The sequence below is a fragment of the Salvelinus namaycush genome, chromosome 35, assembly GCF_016432855.1.
Source record: "Salvelinus namaycush isolate Seneca chromosome 35, SaNama_1.0, whole genome shotgun sequence".
Lineage (NCBI taxonomy): Eukaryota > Metazoa > Chordata > Actinopteri > Salmoniformes > Salmonidae > Salvelinus > Salvelinus namaycush.
The window spans coordinates 23489954-23512995 of record NC_052341.1 but is presented as its reverse complement, the minus strand read 5'-3'; the positions used below and the strand labels follow the sequence as shown (position 1 = coordinate 23512995).

The window sequence follows — 23042 nt, the reverse complement described above, 5'->3', positions numbered from 1 at the left end:
TATAGTGCAGTTGATGTATTGTTTAGTGTTGGGTTGTGTAGTGGCTTTGCTGACATGAATCTAAAAAATATATGTGTTGTTTGCCCCACCAAGATTTACATGCTAACATTTCCACTGCTAACAGATATTGTAGAGTTTATGAGAATTTGGCACTCTACGGGGGAATTTCATGAGGCAATATCTAGGGCTCGTCAATGTCTAATCTTAGAATACATCATGGTGTCTGAAAGAGAGGACATAGTAATTCATTTAAACTGTGTTTTACACAGAGTCTTCAAAATAAAACATGGTGCAGAAGCTATTGAATTTATTTGATGTAGAAACCCAACAGAAAACACAGTGACGTTCATTCAAGGGCACCAGAAATTCAAAATCAAGGTCTTGTTATGCAACTGTGTGTGTGTGTGTACCCTGGGGAGACAAATCCTGATAAATCCAAGACATTGACCCACTATTACCTTGGGTTTAGAGATTATTATCTCTATAATGCCATCTGTCAAGGTGCAGTTAGTTTTTACCCGGAACTATGTATGCAGCTGTATTTTCAGGACGAGACACTTTGGACGGAACACATGATAAACGGTTAGTTTTTGACATATGATTTACATTTGTTTCAAGTCTTCCACTATTGTTTTAATTGTGTAATCTGCCTTCATGCATGGCAAGTGCCACATTTTTCAGAATAGCTAGCTAACTTAGTTTGTCTAATAATTAACTCTAAAGCTTATAAACCTAACCAGTTGAGCGAGGTAGCTAGCTAATCCTGTTGAATTAATTTGTCAACAAACGCACCCACGGTCATCTGCAGCACTGTGGCTAGCACACTCACGTAGCTACTACACTGTGGATGGTTAACTATCTAGTAGGGGAACAATTGTACTTTTAATGAATGACTGTGCGTTTATTTAGTTACTAACGCTAGCTAGCTACCTATTTGCAATGTACCAGCTAGCTGATTAATTGTGTTTTCATTATTGTGTGACAACTGGAGAGCACACACCGCCGGAAGAGATGAAGTGAATGATAATCCCGCCCGTAATCCATTCCTGTCCTAGTGCCTTGTCTCGTCTGCATTTCACGTTATGACCAAAACTCAGTCTGGACCAAACTACAAGCTAGTCTCGCTAGCCGCCTACCAAAGAGACATTTCCCGGACGATTGATGATTTGTGAAGATGAGCACTCATAAAGCTGCGTTGTGCAAGGTCCAGATTTTAAAGTTATTTCTGACTTCGGCAAGGTGCGTGAGGATCACACGATTCTATGGTAAGAAGGGGGGCACACAATGGACATTGCTCTCCAAGTGCATGCAGTAATTCACCCTGCCTAGAGTAAAACGACACGTCTACAGGTCTGGACAGATTAGTGATTTAGTAACAGTTATTTATATGTCTGACACTAGCCTATTTACCAATTACCATTACCAATTACCATGTAGTGACATAGAATGAGTTAGCTACATACATGGGTTGTCATTGCTCATTCTGGCATGTGTCTATACAGGTGTGTGTGGACTTTCCACCTCCACACCTGCCTCCAGCCCCAAGGTGTGCATAGTTGGAGGTGGCCCAGCTGGCTTCTACACTGCACAACACCTAGTCAAGGTGAGTGATGTCTCAGTGCTACTGTCCCCAAGATTTGAACCATCGGGTAGATGCTTCCCTTAGCCACAAATCTTTGATCAGAGCTTTCTATCCCAAAATCCTGTTCCAATTTATTGCCCTTCTCCCCGAAGTGTAAACTAGGGAGTCCATTCCATGAGGGGAAGTTAACAAGTGCAGACTTCAGGAAGGATAGAGATTAGATAAAAGGGACAGCAGCCAATGTGTACTTTACACCCAGAGTTTACCTAAGCCCACCTACAGTAATCCACCAGACCCAGGTCTTAGTTGTGCTACAGCTCTGTATTGTTTACATAGCTGAGAATTAGATCCTTTGGCATATAAACACATTTATAGTCCCTTGTTGCTGGTCGTCACTAGTTACCACAGCCACAAAGTCAAAATGATGGCTAAACCGTCATTTCTACAATGTATCTTCTTAAAATCAGATTTTAAACCTAACACTTACCTTAACCATAGCCCAAGATGTACTCTTAAAGTTCAGACACACTGGTAAGATTGTCACATTTTTGCCTGCCGACAGTACTTAGCACCTCTGAACAGGGTGTCAGCAGTCAATCTCTTTTGTGTTCACACAGCAAAGACCTTGGATGTCGTCAGTCGCTCAGCCTTGTTAAAATACTCCAAACCAGAAGGTGGTGGTAGCGTTGTTTGGCAATGCATATCCGTGTGTGTTGCTTATGGTCTAGATTCCAAGCTATCTGTTCTAATGTTGCTATTTTGTGGAAAGCCCTTGATGAAACTAGCCAGATTGCCACAGCTAGATGACCACCTAGGAAGATGGCGAAGAAACAATTTAAATCACTCTCCATAATCCCTTACTGCCAGTGCCAACCCATAGGGGGTTTCTGGTTGGCTCAAAGTCAAGTTGTTGGCCACCAACGAGCATTGCATTAGACAAGTAGATTCGGTAGGTTCGTCGCTACTGGGTAAGAGAAGGAACGGCCTCCCACTGTAATAAGTACCTATCGGTAGTGAGATTCCCGGTGTGCTTCATTCTTTTAAGGAGCCTACTGTTACTCCTTAAGGTCTAAGGACCTTATGTTATTTTCAGAGGTAGACTGGCTCTGGCAGCCAAATACTCATCTAAACGTGAATTGATTCTCAATTGTGATATGGTTCTAGAAACATACTTTCATACTTTCATTTAAAAAAAAAAGATCACCTTTATTTAACCAGGTAGGCCAGTTGAGAACAAGTTCTCACTTACAACTGCGACCTGGCCAAGATAAAGCAAAGCAGTGCGACATAAAACACAGAGTTACATGTGGGATAAACAAAATTACAGTCAATAACACAATAGAAAAATCTATATACAGTGTGTGCAAATGGCGTAAGGAGGTAAGGCAATAAATAGGCCATAGTAGCGAAGTAATTACAATTTAGCAAATTAACACTGGAGAGATAGATGTGCAGATGATGATGTGCAAGTAGGAATACTGGTGTGCAAAAAAAGTAAATTAAAACAATATGGGGATGAGGTAGGTAGTTGGATGGGCTATTTACAGATGGGCTGTGTACAGCTGCAGCGATCAGGAAGCTGCTCAGATAGCTGATGCTTAAATTAGTGAGGGAGATATGAGTCTCCAACTTCAGCGATTTTTGCAATTCGTTCCAGTCATTGGCAGCAAAGAACTGGAAGGAAAGGCGGCCAAAGTAGGTGTTGGCTTTGAGGATGACCAGTGAGATATACCTGCTGGAGCGCATGCTACGGGTGGGTGTTGTTATGGTGACCAGTGAGCTGAGATAAGGCGGAGCTTTACCTAGCAAAGTCTTATAGATGACCTGGAGCCAGTGGGTCTGGCGACGAATATGCAGCGAGGGCCAGCCGACGAGAGCATACAGGTCGCAGTGGTGGGTGGTATATGGGGCTTTGGTGACAAAACGGATGGCACTGTGATAGACTGCATCCAGTTTGCTGAGTAGAGTGTTGGAGGCTATTTTGTAGATGACATCGTCGAGGATCGGTAGGATAGTCAGTTTTACGAGGGTATGTTTGGCAGCATGAGTGAAGGATGCTTTGTTGCGAAATAGGAAGCTGATTCTAGATTTATTTTTGGATAGGAGATGCTTAATGAGTTTGGAAGGAGAGTTTACAGTCTAACCAGACACCTAGGTAGGTGTCCACATATTCTAAGTCAGAACCGTCCAGAGTAGTGATGCTAGTCGTGCGGGCAGTGATCGGTTGAAAAGCATGCATTTAGTTTTACTAGTGTTTAAGAGCAGTTGGAGGCCACGGAAGGAGTGTTGTATGGCGTTGAAGCTCGTTTGGAGGTTTGTAACACAGTGTCCAAAGAAGGGCCAGATGTATACAGAATGGTGTCGTCTGCGTAGAGGTGGATCAAAGAATCACCCGCAGGAAGAGCGACATCGTTGATATATACAGAGAAAAGAGTCGGCCCGAGAATTGAGCCCTGTGGTACCCCCATAGAGACTGCCAGAGGTCCGGACAACAGGCCCTCCGATTTGACACACTGAACTCTATCTGAGAAGTAGTTGGTGAACCAGGCGAGGCAGTCATTTGAGAAACCAAGGCTGTTGAGTCTGCCGATAAGAATACGGTGATTGACAGAGTCGAAAGTCTTGGCCATGTCGATAAAGACGGCTGCACAGTACTGTCTTTTATCGATGGCGGTTATGAGATGGATTAGTACCTTGAGTGTGGCTGATTTCACGCTTCAAGATGGCTTCGATCACATGGACTGGGATATGTTCCGGATAGCATCGAACAACAACATTGATGTATACGCTGATTCGGTGAGCGAGTTTATTAGCAAGTGCATCGGTGATGTTGTACCCACGGCGACTATTAAAACCTTCCCCAACCAGAAACCGTGGATTGATGGCAGCATTCGCGCAAAACTGAAAGCGCGAACCACCGCTTTTAATCAGGGTTTAGCTATTCCCTCCGCATGGCAATCTAACAAGCTAAGCGTCAGTATAGAGACAAAGTAGAGTCGCAATTCAACGGCTCAGACACGAGAGGTATGTGGCAGGGTCTACAGTCAATCACTGTGGGCTAACCTTAACCACACTGCTAACCTTATGCCTAACTTTAAATTAAGATCAAAAAGCAAATTTTTATGTTATGATATTGCCCATTTTGACTTTGTGGCTGTGATAACTAGTGGCAACTCTTTAGTAGAGTAGTTTCACTGTCGGTTTCAGATAATGGTTTGCACTTCTCAGAAGACCCCTGAACTGTAAAATACGGGTAAATCCATTTGAATTCATTCACTTATTTTTTTTGTCAACTTTTAAAAAACCTTTTTAACATCAATTATCTAAAAAAGCATCAACTAAAAAAGATTGCATACGTTGTAACTTAGAACCTACTTTACATCGTTTTAGGTTTTTGTGTTGTGCCCACCATCAGTTGAGACACAACATGCTCTTGAATACCGGGTGGGTGTCATTTCAATCATAGAAATAGAATGTACCTATCCCTTCAGACCACTGCAATTTACCTGGTAAATAAACATTTAATTGAAATGTTAAGTTCTAATTACTACCACAAAGATGGCTGCCGGTCCACCTATCGTCGAATGTCAACTTAAATGGTCATGTCTATTCTATTATCCATATTCCTATGATTTCATTAGGTTTGCTATAGAGGATTGACAATATAATTTAGCATCGACGATATTTAGCATCACAATGCAGTGATTTACCATTTTCTTTTCAGGACAACCAGGGCTACAAGTAGAACACAAACCAATTTGACATAAACAGTTGCATTCATGAGTTTTTATGGCAAATATCAATAATAAAAAAAAGCCAAAGCAAAAACCTGATTTAAAATGTAATTTATGAATGCTGTAAGTACAGAAAACTACAGAAACGGTTTGCTCACTGGGAAATTAATATCCAACTAGTCAGTGACAACTGTGTAGAGTTTGTGACAGCAGCTTTGAGCTTATTACAGTATTCTAGACACTGTCCTGAGATTGTCTATCTTACCTTTCAATAACTTTTGTGTAGCTTGTGAGCACCGCTCTAGTTCAGCCCCCATTAATCACACAGTTGGTATCTACGGCTGAAGAAGAAATAGACATATCCAATGGTATAATGCAGAAGTCTGTAGCTTAGACACACAATGTGTTTTAAGAGGTTAGTCCAAAGTCCAAAACGTGCTTGCGTTACGGTGGGACTCATTGGGTTAAAACAACAGATATTCCCATTGAAGTCAACATTCTCTGATACAGTATGTGGACCTCCAACCATCTTTGTGGTACCATTAGAAAGTTGAAATTTCTATTTTATTCCCATTTTAATGCAAAAACAGATGACGTAAAATAGGGTCTACATCTGCGAGTATGAAAACAATCTTGAGTCGAGGCGTTTTTAGATAATTGACGTTTAAAGGTAAAAAAAATAAAAATACAATTTGACTAAATGTTTTTTTCACGAAAGTATACAATAGTTTGACAGCCCTGTTTGTAAGCTTTTAAATGATAGCAATCTCAACTGTTTATCTTTTCCAGTGATGAAGACATGAATGTCTCATGGTATGGTAGGGTAAGCAAAATAAGTCAACTTTGAGCACCTTTTATCTCTTGAATGTTCTAGCATTCAGGTTTTAAAAGTAGCTTTCTGAGCACTTCTACAATGGGCATATATATATATATATATATATATGGAAGGTTTCGTTCATATCAAAGTGATGCTGTCAAAAAGTGATTGAATTCAAATGGATTTACCCATACTTGGTGATATTAAGAGATCATCTGAGAAATTGTATGTGCACAATTGCCTAATTTGCCTGGGACATATTTTTACAGGCAGCTACCGAGCCTGCTTGTAAACCAGGAAATTACGTCATCAATTGCTGATTACTCTATCAATAGCTCTCATTTGTATTGTGGTGCATACAGTATATAGCGAATGGCTGCTACTTGTATATTTCCCATGTGTAAAGATAGCATTATGTGTGGTCCACGGTTGTTAAAGGGCATGAATACATTTCCTGCACTTGCACACAAAGCCCTTATTTTAAAATAAAAGCCTACCAAGTCTGACTACCCGACAGTGTTGCTCTAGCAATACTGCCGGGTCAAATATAGCCCTGCATACGTCAATAGAGTCAAACTAAATTAGTACGCAGGCCTGGGCAACGCCAATCCTCAGGGGCCTGATTGGTGTCACACTTTTGCCCCAGCCAACACATCTGACTCCAATAATCAACTAGTCATGATCTTCAGTTAAAAACGCAATTAGTTTGAATCAGGTGTGTTTGCTAGGGATGGGGGAAAAGTGTGACACCAATCAGGCCCCCGAGGACTAGAGTTGCCCAGGCCTGAGTCAGTGTCAACATATGTTTGGTTCATACTGGCATGTTTTTAAATGTAAGCAAGACTGTATTGTGTGTCTGTAAAAGACTCGGACAGATGTTCAGGTGGACATCTACGAGCGTCTACCCGTCCCCTTCGGCCTGGTCAGATTTGGGGTGGCCCCCGACCATCCAGAGGTCAAGGTCAGTATTGATTGATTAAATGATAGCCAGACAGAAGCAGACATAATTATATAATTTATTGAATCATGGCATCTCTCTTTCTCTCTCCTCCCTCTTCTCCTCTCTCTCTCTCTTTTTATCTTGTTGTCTCGTCAGAACGTCATCAACACCTTCACCCAAACGGCCCAGCATGCCAGGTGTAGTTTCCATGGCAATGTGAGAGTGGGGAAGGACGTCACTGTGGAGGAGCTTCAAGAAGCCTACCACGCTGTGGTTCTGGTGAGACTACACCCCAAAGAGATCTACACCCCTAAATCACTGTGTGTGTGTGTGTTGGTTTTGTGTCTTTAAGTGTGAGTATTTATGTGTGTGTGTTTATCTGTAGAGCTATGGAGCGGAGGGGAACAGGACTATGGGTGTACCGGGGGAAGACTTGGCTGGGGTGTACTCTGCCAAAGACTTTGTCGGCTGGTACAATGGGCTGCCTAGAAACAGAGAGGTATGTTGTCCTAACTATTTACAAATGTGTTAGGAGAAAGTACTGAGCTTTTAAATCACAGGCTTCGACACACATTTCAGTGATATACAGTGCCTTCGGAAAGTATTTAGACCCCTTGACTTTTTCCAAATTATTCCACATCCTTATTCTAAAATGTAATAAATATTTTATTCCCCATGTCAATCTACACACAACAACCCATAATGACAAAGCAAAAACAGGTTTAGACATTTTTGCTAATTTATAAAAAAACGTAAATATCACATTTACGTAAGTATTCAGACACTTTACTCAGTAACTTGTTGAAGCACCTTTGGCAGTGATCACAGCATCGAGTCTTCTTGGGTAGAAGCTACAATCTTGGCCACCTGTATTTGTGGAGTTTCTCCCATTCTTCTCTGCAGATCCTCTCAAGCTTTGTCAGGTTGTATGGGGAGCTCTGCTGCACAGCTATTTTCAGGTCTCTCCAGAGATGTTAGATCGGCTTCAAGTCCGGGCTCTGGCTGGGCCACTCAAGGACATTCAGAGACTTGTCCCGAAGCCATTCCTGCGTTGTCTTGGCTGTGTGCTTAGGGTCGTTGTCCTGTTGGAATGTGAATTTTCCCCCCAGTCTGAGGTCCTGAGTGCTGTGGAGCAGGTTTTCATCAAGTAGCCCTCTGTACTTTGCTCTGTTCATCTTTCCCTCGATCCTGACTAGTCTCCCAGTCCCTGCAGCTGAAAAATATCCCCACAGCATGATGCTGCCACCACCATGCTTCACCGTAGGGATGGTACCAGGTTTCCTCCAGACGTGACGCTTGGCATTCAGGCCAAAGAGTTCAATCTTGGTTTCATCAGACCAGAAAATCTTGTTTCTCATGGTCTTAGGTGCCTTTTGGCAAACTCCAAGTGGGCTGTCATGTGCCTTTTACTGACAGGTGTGTGCCTTTCCAAACCATGTCCAATCAATTGAATTTACCACAGGTGTACTCCAATCAAGTTGTAGAAACATCTCAAGGATGATCAATGGAAACAGAATGCACCTGAGCTCAATTTCGAGTCTCATGGCAAAGGGTTTGAATAATTATGTAAATAAGGTATTTCTGTTTCTAAAAACCAGTTTTTGCTTTGTCATTATGGGGTATTGTGTGTGGATTGCTGAGGAAAAAGTTTTATTTAATACATTTTAGAATACGGCTGTAGCGTAACAAAATGTGGGAAAAGTCGAGGGGTCTGAATACTTTCCGAATGCACTGTACATAAATCTGTCTATCTCGGTCCCTCTCCATCTCTCTTTATCCATCCTAACTAGCTTAGGCCGGATCTGAGCTGTGAGACGGCTGTAATTCTGGGGCAGGGTAACGTGGCACTGGATGTTGCAAGGATGCTGCTATCTCCTATAGATATTCTGAAGGTAAGATATGCTTGCCTGACGACTCATCCTGAATTTAAGTCCGCTGCTCTATTGCTCCATACTTTGTCTGAAACTGCCATCCTAGAAGTTGTTTGTGTTGACCTCAAAATGAGGGCCGTTGTACAAAACTAATTAAACGGCAAATGGGTCATCTCTAACAAATCTAACCAATCACAATATCAAAGTTGATAACATCATCATGTAGGCCAGCTCTGGGCCAACCCATTCGTTTCTGGGACCAATCGGAATGCTCAGAATGTGTTTGCATGCTAGAGATCGTAATGGAGGAAAGCAAATCCGGACTCATTGTGGAGAAGACACGCTAGTTTGGCCAGAGCGATGTGGATGGGTAGTCAGGCTAGAGATATGCTGCCATGCATCTGCCCAAATACATTCTATATCTGATCTCTCTCTGTCAAAGCCTGAATCCTACCATTGTGTATAAAATGTTAAAGCACACAGAAAGAAAACAATCCATATCTGCATATCTCTGGATTAGAGGTCGACCGATTACGATTTTTCAACGCCGATACCGATTTTTGGAGGGCCAAAAAAAGCCGATACCGATTAATCGGTCGATTATTTATATATATATATATATATATATATATATATATATATATATATATATATATATATAAAAAAAAAACTCCATTATTATATATATATATATATATATATATATATATATATGTGTGTGTATATATTTGTAATAATGACAATTACAATAATACTGAATGAACACTTATTTTAACTTAATATAATACATCAATAAAATCAATTTAGTCTCAAATAAATAAGGAAACATGTTCAATTTGGTTTAAATAATGAAAAAACAAAGTGTTGGAGAAGAAAGTAAAAGTGCAATATTATGTGCCATGTAAAAAAGCTAACGTTTCAGTTCCTTGCTCAGAACATGAGAACATACGAAAGCTGGTTCCTTTTAACATGAGTCTTCAATATTCCCAGGTAAGACGTTTTAGGTTGTAGTTATTATAGGAATTATAGGACTATTTCTCTCTATGCCATTTGTATTTCATATACCTTTTGACAATTGGATGTTCTTATAGGCACTATAGTATTGCCAGCCTAATCTCGGGAGTTGATAGGCTTGAAGTCATAAACAGCGCTGTGCTTCAAGTATTGCGAAGAGCTGCTGGCAAACGCAGGAAAGTGCTGTTTGAATGAATGCTTACGAGCCTGCTGCTGCCTACCACCGCTCAGACTGCTCTATCAAATATCAAATCATAGACTTAATTATAATATAATAACACACAGAAATACGAGCTTTAGGTCATTAATATGGTCAAATCCGGAAACTATCATTTCGAAAACAAAATGTTTATTCTGTCGGTGAAATACGGAATCGTTACGTATTTTATCTAACGGGTGGCATCCCTAAGTCTAAATATTGCTGTTACATTGCACAACCTTCAATGTTATGTCATAATTATGTAAAATTCTGGCAGATTAATTATGGTCTTTGTTAGGAAGAAATGGTCTTCACACAGTTCACGAGCCAGGCGGCCCAAACTGCTGCATATACCCTGACTCAGCTTGCACAGAACGCAAGGGAAGTGACACAATTTCCCTAGTTAAAAGAGATTCATGTTAGCAGGCAATATTAACTAAATATGCAGGTTTAAAAATATATACTTGTGTATTGATTTTAAAGAAAGGCATCGATGTTTATGGTTAGTTACACAATGGTGCAACGACACTGCTTTTTTTGCGCTTGTTAAATCATCACCCGTTTGGCGAAGTAGGCTGTGATTCAATGATAAATTAACAGGCATCGCATTGATTATATGCAACGCAGGACAAGCTAGATAAACTAGTAATATCATCAACCATGTGTAGTTAACTAGTGATTATGTTAAGATTGATTGTTTTTATAAGATAAGTTTAATGCTAGCTAGCACCTTACCTTGGCTCCTTGCTGCACTCGCTTAACAGGTAGTCAGCCTGCCACGCAGTCTCCTCATGGAGTGCAATGTAATCGGCCATAATCGGTGTCCAAAAATGCAGATACCGATTGTTATGAAAACTTGAAATCGGCCCTAATTAATTGGCCATTCCGATTAATCGGTCAACCTCTACTCTGGATATATAATTATTGCTAAGTGTCAGGTGTCTCCATGTAACCCCTTCTCTGTCTCATTCCTGTGTAGAAGACTGATATCACCCAGCATGCACTAGATGCCCTGGCAGAGAGCAGTGTCCGCAGGGTGCTCATTGTGGGGCGCAGGGGACCCCTACAGGTGGCCTGCACTATTAAGGTGAGGCTCTGACCCCTAACACTTAACCCCTGACCACTACGGGTGGGCTGCAGAACACAGGGAGCACACGGGTTGATGCAAGTTCATATCTCACATTTGATGATTCACATTTGATGTGAAATATGAGGGCAATATTTGTATTTCCGAACATTTTGATGATGGACAAAAACATATCTTATACTTTGAGGTAAATAGCTTTGGATCCTCATATCAAAATGTTCTGAAATACAAATATTGCCCTCATATTTCTGAAGGACTGTAAGTTCAGAAAGCACACAGCTCATCACATTATACATTGTATGTATTTTTATTGTCCAAACATTAAATTATGAAGTCATATTTATGAGGGTTTAAAAGTTCCAAGTGCAATTGTTTTGTTCTGTAAATCAGGGAGTATGTATTACTTCATAGTACTTGTGTTGGTTTTGCATAGTGTGATTTCTAGATTGTGGGACAGTTTCCATTCACAACATACATGTGACGGTTTGCCATGTGAGTATACGTGCCAAAGGTTGAGCCTTTTATCTGCCTAAACATGCCCACATCTTTATAAATGAACTTTCCCTCAGATCAGGGGTAATGATTTATATATACACTAGGTGACTGATGGGGGGGGGGGGGGGGCGTTGTGTTGGAACCACCGTGCCTCCAACTTGGCAATACCCTATCGTTCTAACATAAAATGCATTTATTAATGTCTACATTTAGTTTTTTCCCCACATTTATTCGATTAAAGAAACATTTATGCATACTGTTAAAATGATATGGGAGCAAAACATTTAAGAACATGAAACATTACTCCTGTCTAACTTTTTCTACTTATAATTTGTTCTACTTCTTTGACAAACACTTAAGACAACTAAGTTACAAAGAGTTAAGAGTTGCGTTCATAACCATCACCTGTGCTTGTATGTAGTTAAATCAATTATTGTTTTTGCAAACACTCGTGGGTATTTCTTTTTTGTTGTGTCTAGGAGCTGAGAGAGATGGTGAACCTGCCTGGCACCAGACCAGAGATGGAGGCGTCTGAGTTTGAGGGCATAGCAGAAACTCTTAAATGTGAGACACGGCTGTTTAGTTCCTCTTAAGGTTTCTCTCATTAAAATCTTCTGCTATTGACTTTTATCCTTGTCCTTAGTAATGTGATGTCACACACTGCCCTTCACAGGCCTCAACAGCATCTGTATACCCTTCCCCCTCCCTAAGGCCTCCATTGCTACCATCTATCTATCTATCTGACAAGGAACATGCTCCAAACTCCCCCCTCTCAATCATGTCTGAACTCTGCAGACTAGCAGCAGTATATGTCTGCTCTACCATAACCCAGATTGTCAGTGGTTACAGAATCAGATTAACATCATTTGTAATTTCCCCCTTGTCTTCAAACCAGTATCTCTCTCTCTCTCTGCCTTCCCATCAACCTGTTCCCCATGATAAACTGTCTCTTATCTAGACTGTCCGCTCTGCTATCACAGTCTTGTGAGGGCGTTTCAGAAGTTATTATTTACTCTTGTCAGTCACATATTCACAGTATTGTCTTAACCATATTGAGTATAGGACTATGGATTTTCATCTTACATTTACATTTTGAGTCATTTAGCAGACACTCTTATCCAGAGCAACTTACAAGAGCAATTAGGGTTAAGTGCCTTGCACATTGCAGATTTTTCACCGACCCAGCAACCTTTCAGTTACTCGCCCAACGCTCTTAACCATGCACTTTTAAGTGGATGACATAATGGAAACATCTATTGGAATGGTGCTTTTCCAGACAGCCTGAGGGATTATTTTTTACACGTAAGCAGGATGGAGTAAAGAAATTGAAACAAGTTTGTGAAGTGCAGGAGCTAGTTTGGCAACATATGGTGTCTCGGAAAAGTACCTGAAAGTGTCAACCAAGGGTTAGTGTAGATTCCTGTGTGTGTGGGCTGTCTTATTTGTGTGTATACCTGAACTGTAGGTACAGTGGGGCAAAAAAGTATTTAGTCAGCCACCAATTGTGCAAGTTCTCCCACTTAAAAAGATGAGAGAGGCCTGTAATTTTCATCATAGGTACACTTGACAGACAAAACTAGGAAAAAAATCCAGAAAATCACATTGTAGGATTTTTAATGAATTTATTTGCAAATTATGGTGGAAAATAAGTATTTGGTCACCTACAAACAAGCAAGATTTCTGGCTCTCACAGACCTGTAACTTCTTCTTTAAGAGGCTCCTCTGTCCTCCACTCGTTACCTGTATTAATGGCACCTGTTTGAACTTGTTATCAGTATAAAAGACACCTGTCCACAACCTCAAACAGTCACACTCCAAACTCCACTATGGCCAAGACCAAAGAGCTGTCAAAGGACACCAGAAACAAAATTGTAGACCTGCACCAGGCTGGGAAGACTGAATCTGCAATAGGTAAGCAGCTTGGTTTGAAGAAATCAACTGTGGGAGCAATTATTAGGAAATGGAAGACAATCTCCCTCGATGATAATCTCCCTCGATCTGGGGCTCCACGCAAGATCTCACCCCGTGGGGTCAAAATGATCACAAGAACGGTGAGCAAAAATCCCGGAACCACACGGGGGGACCTAGTGAATGACCTGCAGAGAGCTGGGACCAAAGTAACAAAGCCTACCATCAGTAACACACTACGCCGCCAGGGACTCAAATCCTGCAGTGCCAGACGTGTCCCCCTGCTTAAGCCAGTACATGTCCAGGCCCGTCTGAAGTTTGCTAGAGAGCATTTGGATGATCCAGAAGAAGATTGGGAGAATGTCATATGGTCAGATGAAACCAAAATATAACTTTTTGGTAAAAACTCAACTCGTCGTGTTTGGAGGACAAAGAATGCTGAGTTGCATCCAAAGAACACCATACCTACTGTGAAGCATGGGGGTGGAAACATCATGCTTTGGGGCTGTTTTTCTGCAAAGGGACCAGAACGACTGATCCGTGTAAAGGAAAAAATGAATGGGGCTATGTATCGTGAGATTTTGAGTGAAACCTCCTTCCATCAGCAAGGGCATTGAAAATGAAACGTGGCTCGGTCTTTCAGCATGACAATGATCCCAAACACACCGCCCGGGCAACGAAGGAGTGGCTTCGTAAGAAGCATTTCAAGGTCCTGGAGTGGCCTAGCCAGTCTCCAGATCTCAACCCCATAGAAAATTTTTGGAGGGAGTTGAAAGTCCGTGTTGCCCAGCAACAGCCCCAAAACATCACTGCTCTAGAGGAGATCTGCATGGAGGAATGGGCCAAAATACCAGCAACAGTGTTTGAAAACCTTGTGAAGACTTACAGAAAACGTTTGACCTCTGTCATTGCCAACAAAGGGTATATAACAAAGTATTGAGATAAACTTTTGTTATTGACCAAATACTTATTTTCCACCATAATTTGCAAATAAATTCATTAAAAATCCTACAATGTTATTTTCTGGATTTTTTCTCCTCATTTTGTCTGTCATAGTTGAAGTGTACCTATGATGAAAATTACAGGCCTCTCATCTTTTTAAGTGGGAGAACTTGCACAATTGGTGGCTGACTAAATACTTTTTTGCCCCACTGTATGTGTTGATACTTGCCCCCTAGTTTTTGTTCAACTTGTTTATTTTTGTCAGTATAATTCTCATCTGTGCTGGAGTTTCTGTTGAACTGAATACTTGTTTGTTTGTGTGTGTGTGTGTGTCCTCTCAGCGCTGGCCAGGCCCAGGAAGCGTCTGACCGAGCTGCTGCTGAAGGCTGCAATAGAGACTCCAGGGGAGGAGGAGTTAGAGAAACGGAACAGGGCAGAGCGGGCCTGGGGATTCCGCTTCCTCCGGAGGCCCCTGGAGGTCCTCCCCTCCACTGACCTCATCAGGGCCGCAGGGATACGATTGGCTGTCAACCGGCTGGAGGTGAGCCGGGTGCTTTAGGAATAGATATACTGTAGGATCATCTCTTGAGCTTACCCTCTTGCCTCTGTCGTAATTGATTGTCCTTACCTTCCCAGATAAACCCAATAAAACCTTTTTCATTAAACACAAGACAAGGCCATGTTGTCTGAAGCTGGAACAGAGAAGCGCCTAGGTTAAGCTGGCCCCGGCCTCTCTCTGTCTCTCCCCAGGGCGACGGTGAGGGGGTGAGGGCAGTGGCCACCGGTGAGGTGGAAGATGTGGAGTGCGGCCTAGTCATCAGCAGCATCGGCTACAAGAGCCTTCCCATCGACCCCGCCGTCCCCTTCGACGCCCGAAAAGCCATCATCCCCAACACTATGGGCCGCGTGCAGCAGACTGCAGGTGTGTATGGGTGTGTTCGTCTGATTACCTTAAACACAAGCGATTTGGAAAGATGGGCCCAATTTCCCCCCAAAAGGTGTATTTGTAAGTATTTTCATTTGTTTTTAATTCCGATAGGGCTGACATGAAATGAGAGTGGTGTCCCAGAGAGAGAGGGAGATACAGAATAGCAGTGGGGTCGGGATTCTTACCCACGCTAGGGTGGTGGATATATGTCGCAGGCGGTGGGGTTTCGATGATCGAATGAGAAGAACGTCTATCCCTTTTGGATTGAACTGTCCCCTTTAACGTGTGTGTGTGTGTGTGTGTGTCGGCAGGTCTGTACTGCAGTGGCTGGGTGAAGAGGGGTCCCACGGGGGTGATAGCCACCACCATGAATGACAGCTTTGACACAGCCAGGACTCTGCTACAGGACATTGGCAAAGGAACACTGGATGTATCCACCGTCAAGCCTGGCTCACAGGGGGTCTCCGCCCTCCTGGAGAAAAGAGGTACTGCAACTCTTTAGCGCTGTGTTGATTATTGAAATGATTCAATTCACTTCACAATTCACAATTCACCTGTGAGGAAACGTCTTATGTGCAATAGTACGTACAGTAAATGCAATACAGCAGTGTACCATTGTTACGCCTGCAGTGCTATATTTGTGTTTTAACTTCTTGCATGTACTATTTACATCAGGGATAGGCAACTTTGATGGGAGTGGGGGCCACAAAAAATCTGAATTCATCATGAGGGGCCACCGATCCTCTCGGGTCGGCGTACCCACATGTGCATTTTTGTTTTACAGCTAATTACCTGCAATTATACACGTAGATGATGTGAGCAAGACCTCTAAACAGGTCAACGTTCACAAGGCCGACGGATTACCAAGATGTGTACTCCAAGCATACGCGGACCAACTGGCAAGTGTCTTCACTGACATGTTCAATCTCTCCCTACCTACATGTTTCAAGCAGACCACCATAGTCCCTGTGCCCAAGAAAGCGAAGGTAACCTGCCTAAATGACTACCGTTGGTAGCCATGAAGTGCTTTGAAAGGCTGGTCATGGCTCACATCAACAACATCATCCCGGATACCCTAGACCCACTCCAATTCACATACGGCCCCAACAGATCCACAGATGAAGCAATCTCAATCACACGCCACTCTGCCCTTTCCCACCTGGACAAAAGGAACACCTATGTGAGGATGCTGTTCATTAACTCTACCTCAGCGTTCAGCACAATAGTGCCCACAAAGCTAAGGACCCACAAAACTAAGGACCCTGGGACTAAACACCTCCCTATGCAACTGGATCCTAAACTTCCTGACGGGTTGTCCCCAGGTGGTAAGGGTAGGCAACCACACATCTGCCACTGTGATCCTCAACACTGGGGCCCCTCAGGGGTGCGTGCTCAGTCCCCTTTTGTACTCCCTGTTCACCCACAACTGCGTGTCCAAGCACGACTCCAACACCATCATTAAGTTTGCTGACAACACAACGGTGGTAGGCCTGATCAGCGACAATGATGAGACCGCCTATACGGAGGTGGTCAGAGACCTGGCAGTTTGGTGCCAGGAAAACACCCTCTCCCTCAACGTGAGTAAGACAAAGGAGATGATCATGGACTACAGGAAAAGGAGGACCGAACACGCCCCCATTCACATCGACGGAGGTGTAGTGGAGCGGGTCGAGAGTTTCAAGTTCCTTGGTGTCCACATCACCAACGAACTATCATGGTCCATACACGTCATGAACAAGGCACGACAATGCCTTTTCCCCCTCAGGAGACTGAAAAGCTTTGGCATGGGTCCCCAGATCCTCAAAGTTCTACAGCTGCACCATCGAGAGCATCCTGACCGGTTGCATCACCACCTGGTATGGCAACTGCTCTGCATCCGACCATAAAGTGCTACAGAGGGTAGTGCGTACGGCCCAGTACATCACTGGGGCCAAGCTTCCTGTCATCCAGGACCTAAAGTTGAAGAAGGAAGTTTACATACCCCTTAGCCAAATACATTTAAACTCAGTTTTTCACAATTCCTGACATTTAATCCTAGTAAAAATGCCCTGTCTTAGGTCAGTTAGGATCACCACTTTATTTTAAGAATGTGAAATGTCAGAATAATAGTAGAGAATGATTTCTTTCAGCTTTTATTTCTTTCATCACATTCCCAGTGGGTCAAAAGTTTACATACACTCAATTAGTATTTGGTAGCATTGCCTTTAAATTGTTTAACTTGGGTCAAACGTTTCGGGTAGCCTTCCACAAGCTTCCAACAATAAGTTGGGTGAATTTTGGCCCATTCCTCCTGACAGAGCTGGTGTAACTGAATCAGGTTTGTAGGCCTCCTTGCTCAAACACGCTTTTTCAGTTCTGCCCTCAAATTTTCTATAGGATTGAGGTCAGGGCTTTGTGATGGCCACTCCAATACCTTGACTTTGTTGTCCTTAAGCCATCTTGCCACAACTTTGCAAGTATGCTTGGGGTCATTGTCCATTTGGAAGACCCATTTGCGACCAAGCTTTAACTTCCTGACTGATGTCTTGAGATGTTGCTTCAATATATCCACATAATTTTCCTCCCTCTAGATGTAATCTATTTTGTGAAGTGCACCAGTCCCTCCTGCAGCAAAGCACAACATGATGCTGCCACCCCCGTGCTTCACGGTTGGGATGGTGTTCTTCGGCTTGCAAGCATCCCCCTTTTTCCTTCAAATATAACGATGGTCATTATGGCCAAACAGTTCTATTTTTGTTTCATCAGAGCAGAGGACATTTCTCCAGTACACTTTTTGTCCGCATGTGCAGTTGCAAACTGTAATCTGGCTTTTTTATGGCGGTTTTGGAGCAGTGGCTTCTTCCTTGCCTGAGCGGCCTTTCAGGTTATGTCGATTATAGGACTTGTTTTACTGTGGATATAGATACTTTTGTACCTGTTTCCTTCAGCATCTTCACAAGGTCCTTTGCTGCTGTTCTGGGATTGATTTGCACTTTTCGCACCAAAGTACGTTCATCTCTAGACAGAACGCGTCTCCTTCCTGAGCGGTATGACGGCTGCGTGGTCCCATGGTGTTATACTTGCGTACTATTGTTTGTACAGATGAACGTGTTACCTTCAGGCGTTTGGAAATTGCTCCCAGCGATGAACCAGACTTGTGGAGGTCTACAATTTTTTTTCTGAGGTCTTGGCTGATTTCTTTTGATTTTCCCATGATGTCAAGCAAAGAGGCGCTAAGTTTGAAGGTAGGCCTTGAAATACATCCACAGGTACACCTCCAATTAACTCAAATTTACATTTACATTTTAGTCATTTAGCAGACGCTCTTATCCAGAGCGACTTACAGTAGAGTGCATACATTTTTTACATTTTTTTATTACATTTCCCTAACCCGGACGACGCTATGCCAATTGTGCGTCGCCCCACGGACCTCCCGGTTGCGGCCGGCTGCGACAGAGCCTGGGCGCGAACCCAGAGACTCTGGTGGCGCAGCTAGCACTGCGATGCAGTGCCCTAGACCACTGCGCCACCCGGGAGACCTCAAATGATGTCAACTAGCCTATCAGAAGCTTCTAAAGGCATGACATCATTTTCTGGAATTTTCCAAGCTGTTAAAAGGCACAGTCAACTTAGTGCATGTTAACTTCTGAGCCACTGGAATTGTGATACAGTGAATTATAAGTCAAATAATCTGTCTGCAAACAATTGTTGGAAAAATTACTTATGTCATGCACAAAGTAGATGTCCTAACCGACTTACCAAAACTATAGTTTGTTTACAAGAAATTTGTGGAGTGGTTGAAAAACAAGTTTTAATGACTCCACCCTAAGTGTATGTAAACTTCTGACTTCAACTGTATATATTAGGCAGTGTCAGAGGAAGGCCCCAAAAAATTGTCAAAGACTCCAGTCAGCCAAGTCATAGACTGTTCTCTCTGCTACCGTACGGCAAGCGGTACCGGAGCGCCAAGTCCAGGTCCAAAATGCTTCTTAACAGCTTCTACCCCCAAGCCATAGGACTCCTGAATAATTAATCAAATGGTCACTCAGACTATTTGCATTGTCCCCCGCCACAACACACACAGTCACTTTAGCCCTACCTACATGTACAAATTACCTTGACTAACCTGTACCCCCACACATTTACTCGATACCGGTACCCCCTGTATATAGCCTTATTTTATTGTGTTAATTATTATGATTTTTTTTAACAACTTTTTTATTTAGTTAATAGTTTCTTAACTCTATTTTCTTAACTGCATTGTTGGTTAAGGGCTTGTAAGTAAGCATTTCACTGTAAGGTCTACCTACACCTGTTGTATTTGGCGTATGTGACAAATACAATTTGATTTGATTTTGCCATAGGGTGGAGAGAAATATTTGCGGTTTTTAATGATATCTGGGTGAGACTGAATAACAAAATCAATGGCGCCCCCCCAGACAATAATTCGACTATGATAGCAAGTTTAAATAGCTGGCCGCTAAACTAAGCAATCTAAAAATCTTAGCTGACATTGGTTAATTGAATGACTATCAAATCAAATTGTATTAGTCACATGCGTTGAATACAACACCTTACAGTGAAATGCTTACTTACGAGCCCCTAACCGACAGTGCAGTTTAAAAAAAAAAGAGAGATAAAAGTAACAAGTAATTAAAGACTGACAAAAGAGAAACTGCTGGCGCACAGCCAAATTTCGAAATTGCAACTATTCTATCTTTCAATAATATATTTGTATTTATTTTGTATGTAAAAAAATATATATAAAAAATTGTTTGATCCGAGGGCTTTCAAAAGGGCCCGTGGGCCGCCAGTTGCCCATCCCTGATTTACATGATAACAAATCATGACGGCTGGAAATCCCCTAAGGCCAATAGTAATCTTGCTGACTCCATACAGACCTTTCTCTGTCACGAAGATGCCATAAACGGAGCCTGACTAAAGATAAAGGGATAATAACAATGTATCTCCACTGTAATGTAAACTCAGCAACAAAAAAAAGAAACGTCCCTTTTTCAGGACCCTGTCTTTCAAAGATCATTTGTAAAAATTTAAATAACTTCACAGATCTTCATTGTAAAGGGTTTAAACACGGTTTCCCATGCTTGTTCAATGAACCATAAACAATTAATGAACATGTACCTGTGAAACAACACCTGCACAGGATCGGTACATCCGAACATCACACCTGCGGGACAGGTGCAGGATGGCAACAACTGCCCGAGTTACACCAGGAACACACAATCCCTCCATCAGCGCTCAGACTTTCCGCAATAGGCTGAGAGAGGCTGGACTGAGGGCTTGTGGAGGGATTGTGCGTTCCTGGTGTAACTCGGGTAGTTGTTGTTGCCATCCTGTACCTGTCCCGCAGGTGTGATGTTCGGATGTACCGATCCTGTGCAGGTGTTGTTACACGTGGTCTGCCACTGCGAGGACGATCAGCTGTCCGTCCTGTCTCCCTGTAGCGCTGTCTTAGGTGTCTCACAGTACGGACATTGCAATTTATTGCCCTGGCTGGCCACATCTGCATTCCTCATGCCTCCTTGCAGCATGCCTAGGGCACGTTCACGCAGATGAGCAGGGACCCTGGGCATCTTTCTTTTGGTGTTTTTCAGAGTCCGTAGAAAGGCCTCTTTAGTGTCCTAAGTTTTCATAACTGTGACCTTAGTTGCCTACCCTCTGTAAGCTGTTAGTGTCTTAACGACTGTTCCACAGGTTCATGTTCATGAATTGTTTATGGTTCATTGAACAAGCATGGGAAACCGTGTTTAAACCCTTTACAATGAAGATCTGTGAAGTTATTTAAATTTTTACAAATGATCTTTGAAAGACAGGGTCCTGAAAAAGGGACGTTTCTTTTTTTGCTGAGTTTAGGTATGTTGAGGAATAAGTATCAGCTTCCACAAGTGTTAGCGTCCACCTTGATATTTTACAAAAATGACATACCTCCCTGTGATGACTGTAGGTGTGAAGCCAGTTTCGTTCTCTGACTGGGAGAAGATCGACAGTGAGGAGACGAGGAGGGGAGAGACCAGGGGAAAGCCCAGGGAAAAGATGCTGGACGTGGGAGAGATGCTGCAGGTAGCCCGGGCATAGGGACAAGGGACCACACACACAGGTCATAGGGACCAGAGGACTCGACAACCAAGAAGTGAATAAGAACCACTGACCACACACACAACTCTGGTCCAACCCCGCTTTTTATGCCAGCTACAGGCCACGAACTTGTCTGTCTATGGTACACGCACATGATCAATTTAGTCCCTGACCATCATCCAATGCCAGTCATACAATACCCAAGTTCCAAGTTGACGTGCCATATGTAATAAATACACTTTACATAGCCAGAGCTCTCATTGAAACAATGGTGGTGTTTCACTGCAGTACTAGTGATTTTAATGGTTGTGGCTTGGCGCTAATCAAAACAGTCAGGGCCTGGTTTCCCGATAGCGGTGGAATTTAGGCATACAAGTGTTTTAATGATGCATCCATATTTGTGAAGATGTAGTATGTGTTTCTCAATACACCACAGAGAGAACGTTCGCTAAGTGCGTTGTTGAGGCATGTGTCGATACTGATAGGATCGAGACAAAAAAAAGGCAGTGCTGCTCTTGGATCAGCGTTCTCCATTCAAATAACACCTTAACATTAGAATTATTCCACAATACTGCCGACGGATCAGCTCAAAGAGAGATTATCGCCTATGGCTGCAAATCTTAAAACACTGGATTTGGCACGTCATTGTGCACATTAGGCTACACATCATGAAATATATTGAGTAAAAAAAATAGACAGTAGCCTAATAGCAAACTAGAACTAAATTGAATGAACATTGTAGTTCAGTATGTAGGCCTATGTAGCTGTAGGTCGACTATTTATCTTTTAATGCACTCGTCTGGGTTTTCATTTGAAGCATATTTTTATCCTTTGCTTATTTGTAAGAATTTTAAAGACATTGGCAACTTCATTTGTAGTCAACTTCGTTGTGAAGTTATCGACAGTCACAGAGAGACAAATATCTTGATTCTATGTTTAGCGGTGATCTTCTGTGTATAAAGTGACGCGGTAGGGAAAAACACATCTAATTACGCACTTAGCTGTTCGACGAGAGTGGAGTGGTCTACGCACTTAGCTGTCTAACAAGCGTTTTCAAGTGCAACTTTAGTAACGATGGATTTGGGAAACAGCTCGGAGATTTAACGATGCCCCATGAAGGTTCTAACAATGAATTTAGCTTTAAGATGCCTTATGAAAACTGGGATCTAGTCTCTGTTGCATTTCCATGAAGACTTACCCCCCCACACCAGTGTGTCACTAGTGTTTTATGTTAATGTAACTGTAGTGTAATTGTGTTTTCATTAAAAGTGTGACACTAAAACTTGGGTAGACCTGAATCAACAACCTCTGCATCATCAAAGACAGTTGCTTTGTGAGACGGTGTTAAAGTTCAGTTGGCCATATACACTGAGTGTACAAAACATTAGGAACACTTTCCTAATATTGAGTTGCACCCCCTTTTTGCCCTTGGATCAGCCTCAAGTCGTCG

General features: G+C 42.5%; 1 protein-coding gene across 4 annotated transcripts; it reads left to right on the top strand.

The window, feature by feature from the left end:
- Nucleotides 1-71: 71 nt before the first annotated feature.
- fdxr (ferredoxin reductase) lies at nucleotides 72-22799 on the top strand. 4 transcript variants are annotated; one of them, XM_038974877.1, is made up of 13 exons: nucleotides 72-582; nucleotides 1056-1265; nucleotides 1503-1603; nucleotides 6999-7094; nucleotides 7230-7352; nucleotides 7459-7572; nucleotides 8864-8965; nucleotides 11137-11244; nucleotides 12219-12303; nucleotides 14931-15130; nucleotides 15340-15511; nucleotides 15829-16002; nucleotides 21462-22799. In XM_038974877.1, exons 2-13 carry the CDS (start codon nucleotides 1175-1177, stop codon nucleotides 21590-21592), a joined length of 1497 nt encoding a protein of 498 aa, XP_038830805.1. In that variant the 5' UTR covers nucleotides 72-582; nucleotides 1056-1174; the 3' UTR covers nucleotides 21593-22799. The 4 variants fall into 4 exon arrangements, with proteins under 4 accessions (XP_038830805.1, XP_038830804.1, XP_038830803.1 ...); XM_038974876.1 differs by having other exon boundaries at nucleotides 992-1265; XM_038974875.1 differs by lacking the exon at nucleotides 72-582 and having other exon boundaries at nucleotides 589-1265.
- Nucleotides 22800-23042: the final 243 nt, after the last annotated feature.

What these genes read in the sequence shown, in the direction of transcription:
- fdxr (XM_038974877.1), top strand. Translation starts at nt 1,175, where the DNA reads ATGAGCACTCATAAAGCTGCGTTGTGCAAGGTCCAGATTTTAAAGTTA. An exon ending in GGCTGCCTAGAAACAGAGAG is followed by an intron (nt 7,573 to 8,863) that starts GTATGTTGTCCT and finishes CATCCTAACTAG; the next exon opens with CTTAGGCCGGATCTGAGCTG. An exon ending in CATAGCAGAAACTCTTAAAT is followed by an intron (nt 12,304 to 14,930) that starts GTGAGACACGGC and finishes GTGTCCTCTCAG; the next exon opens with CGCTGGCCAGGCCCAGGAAG.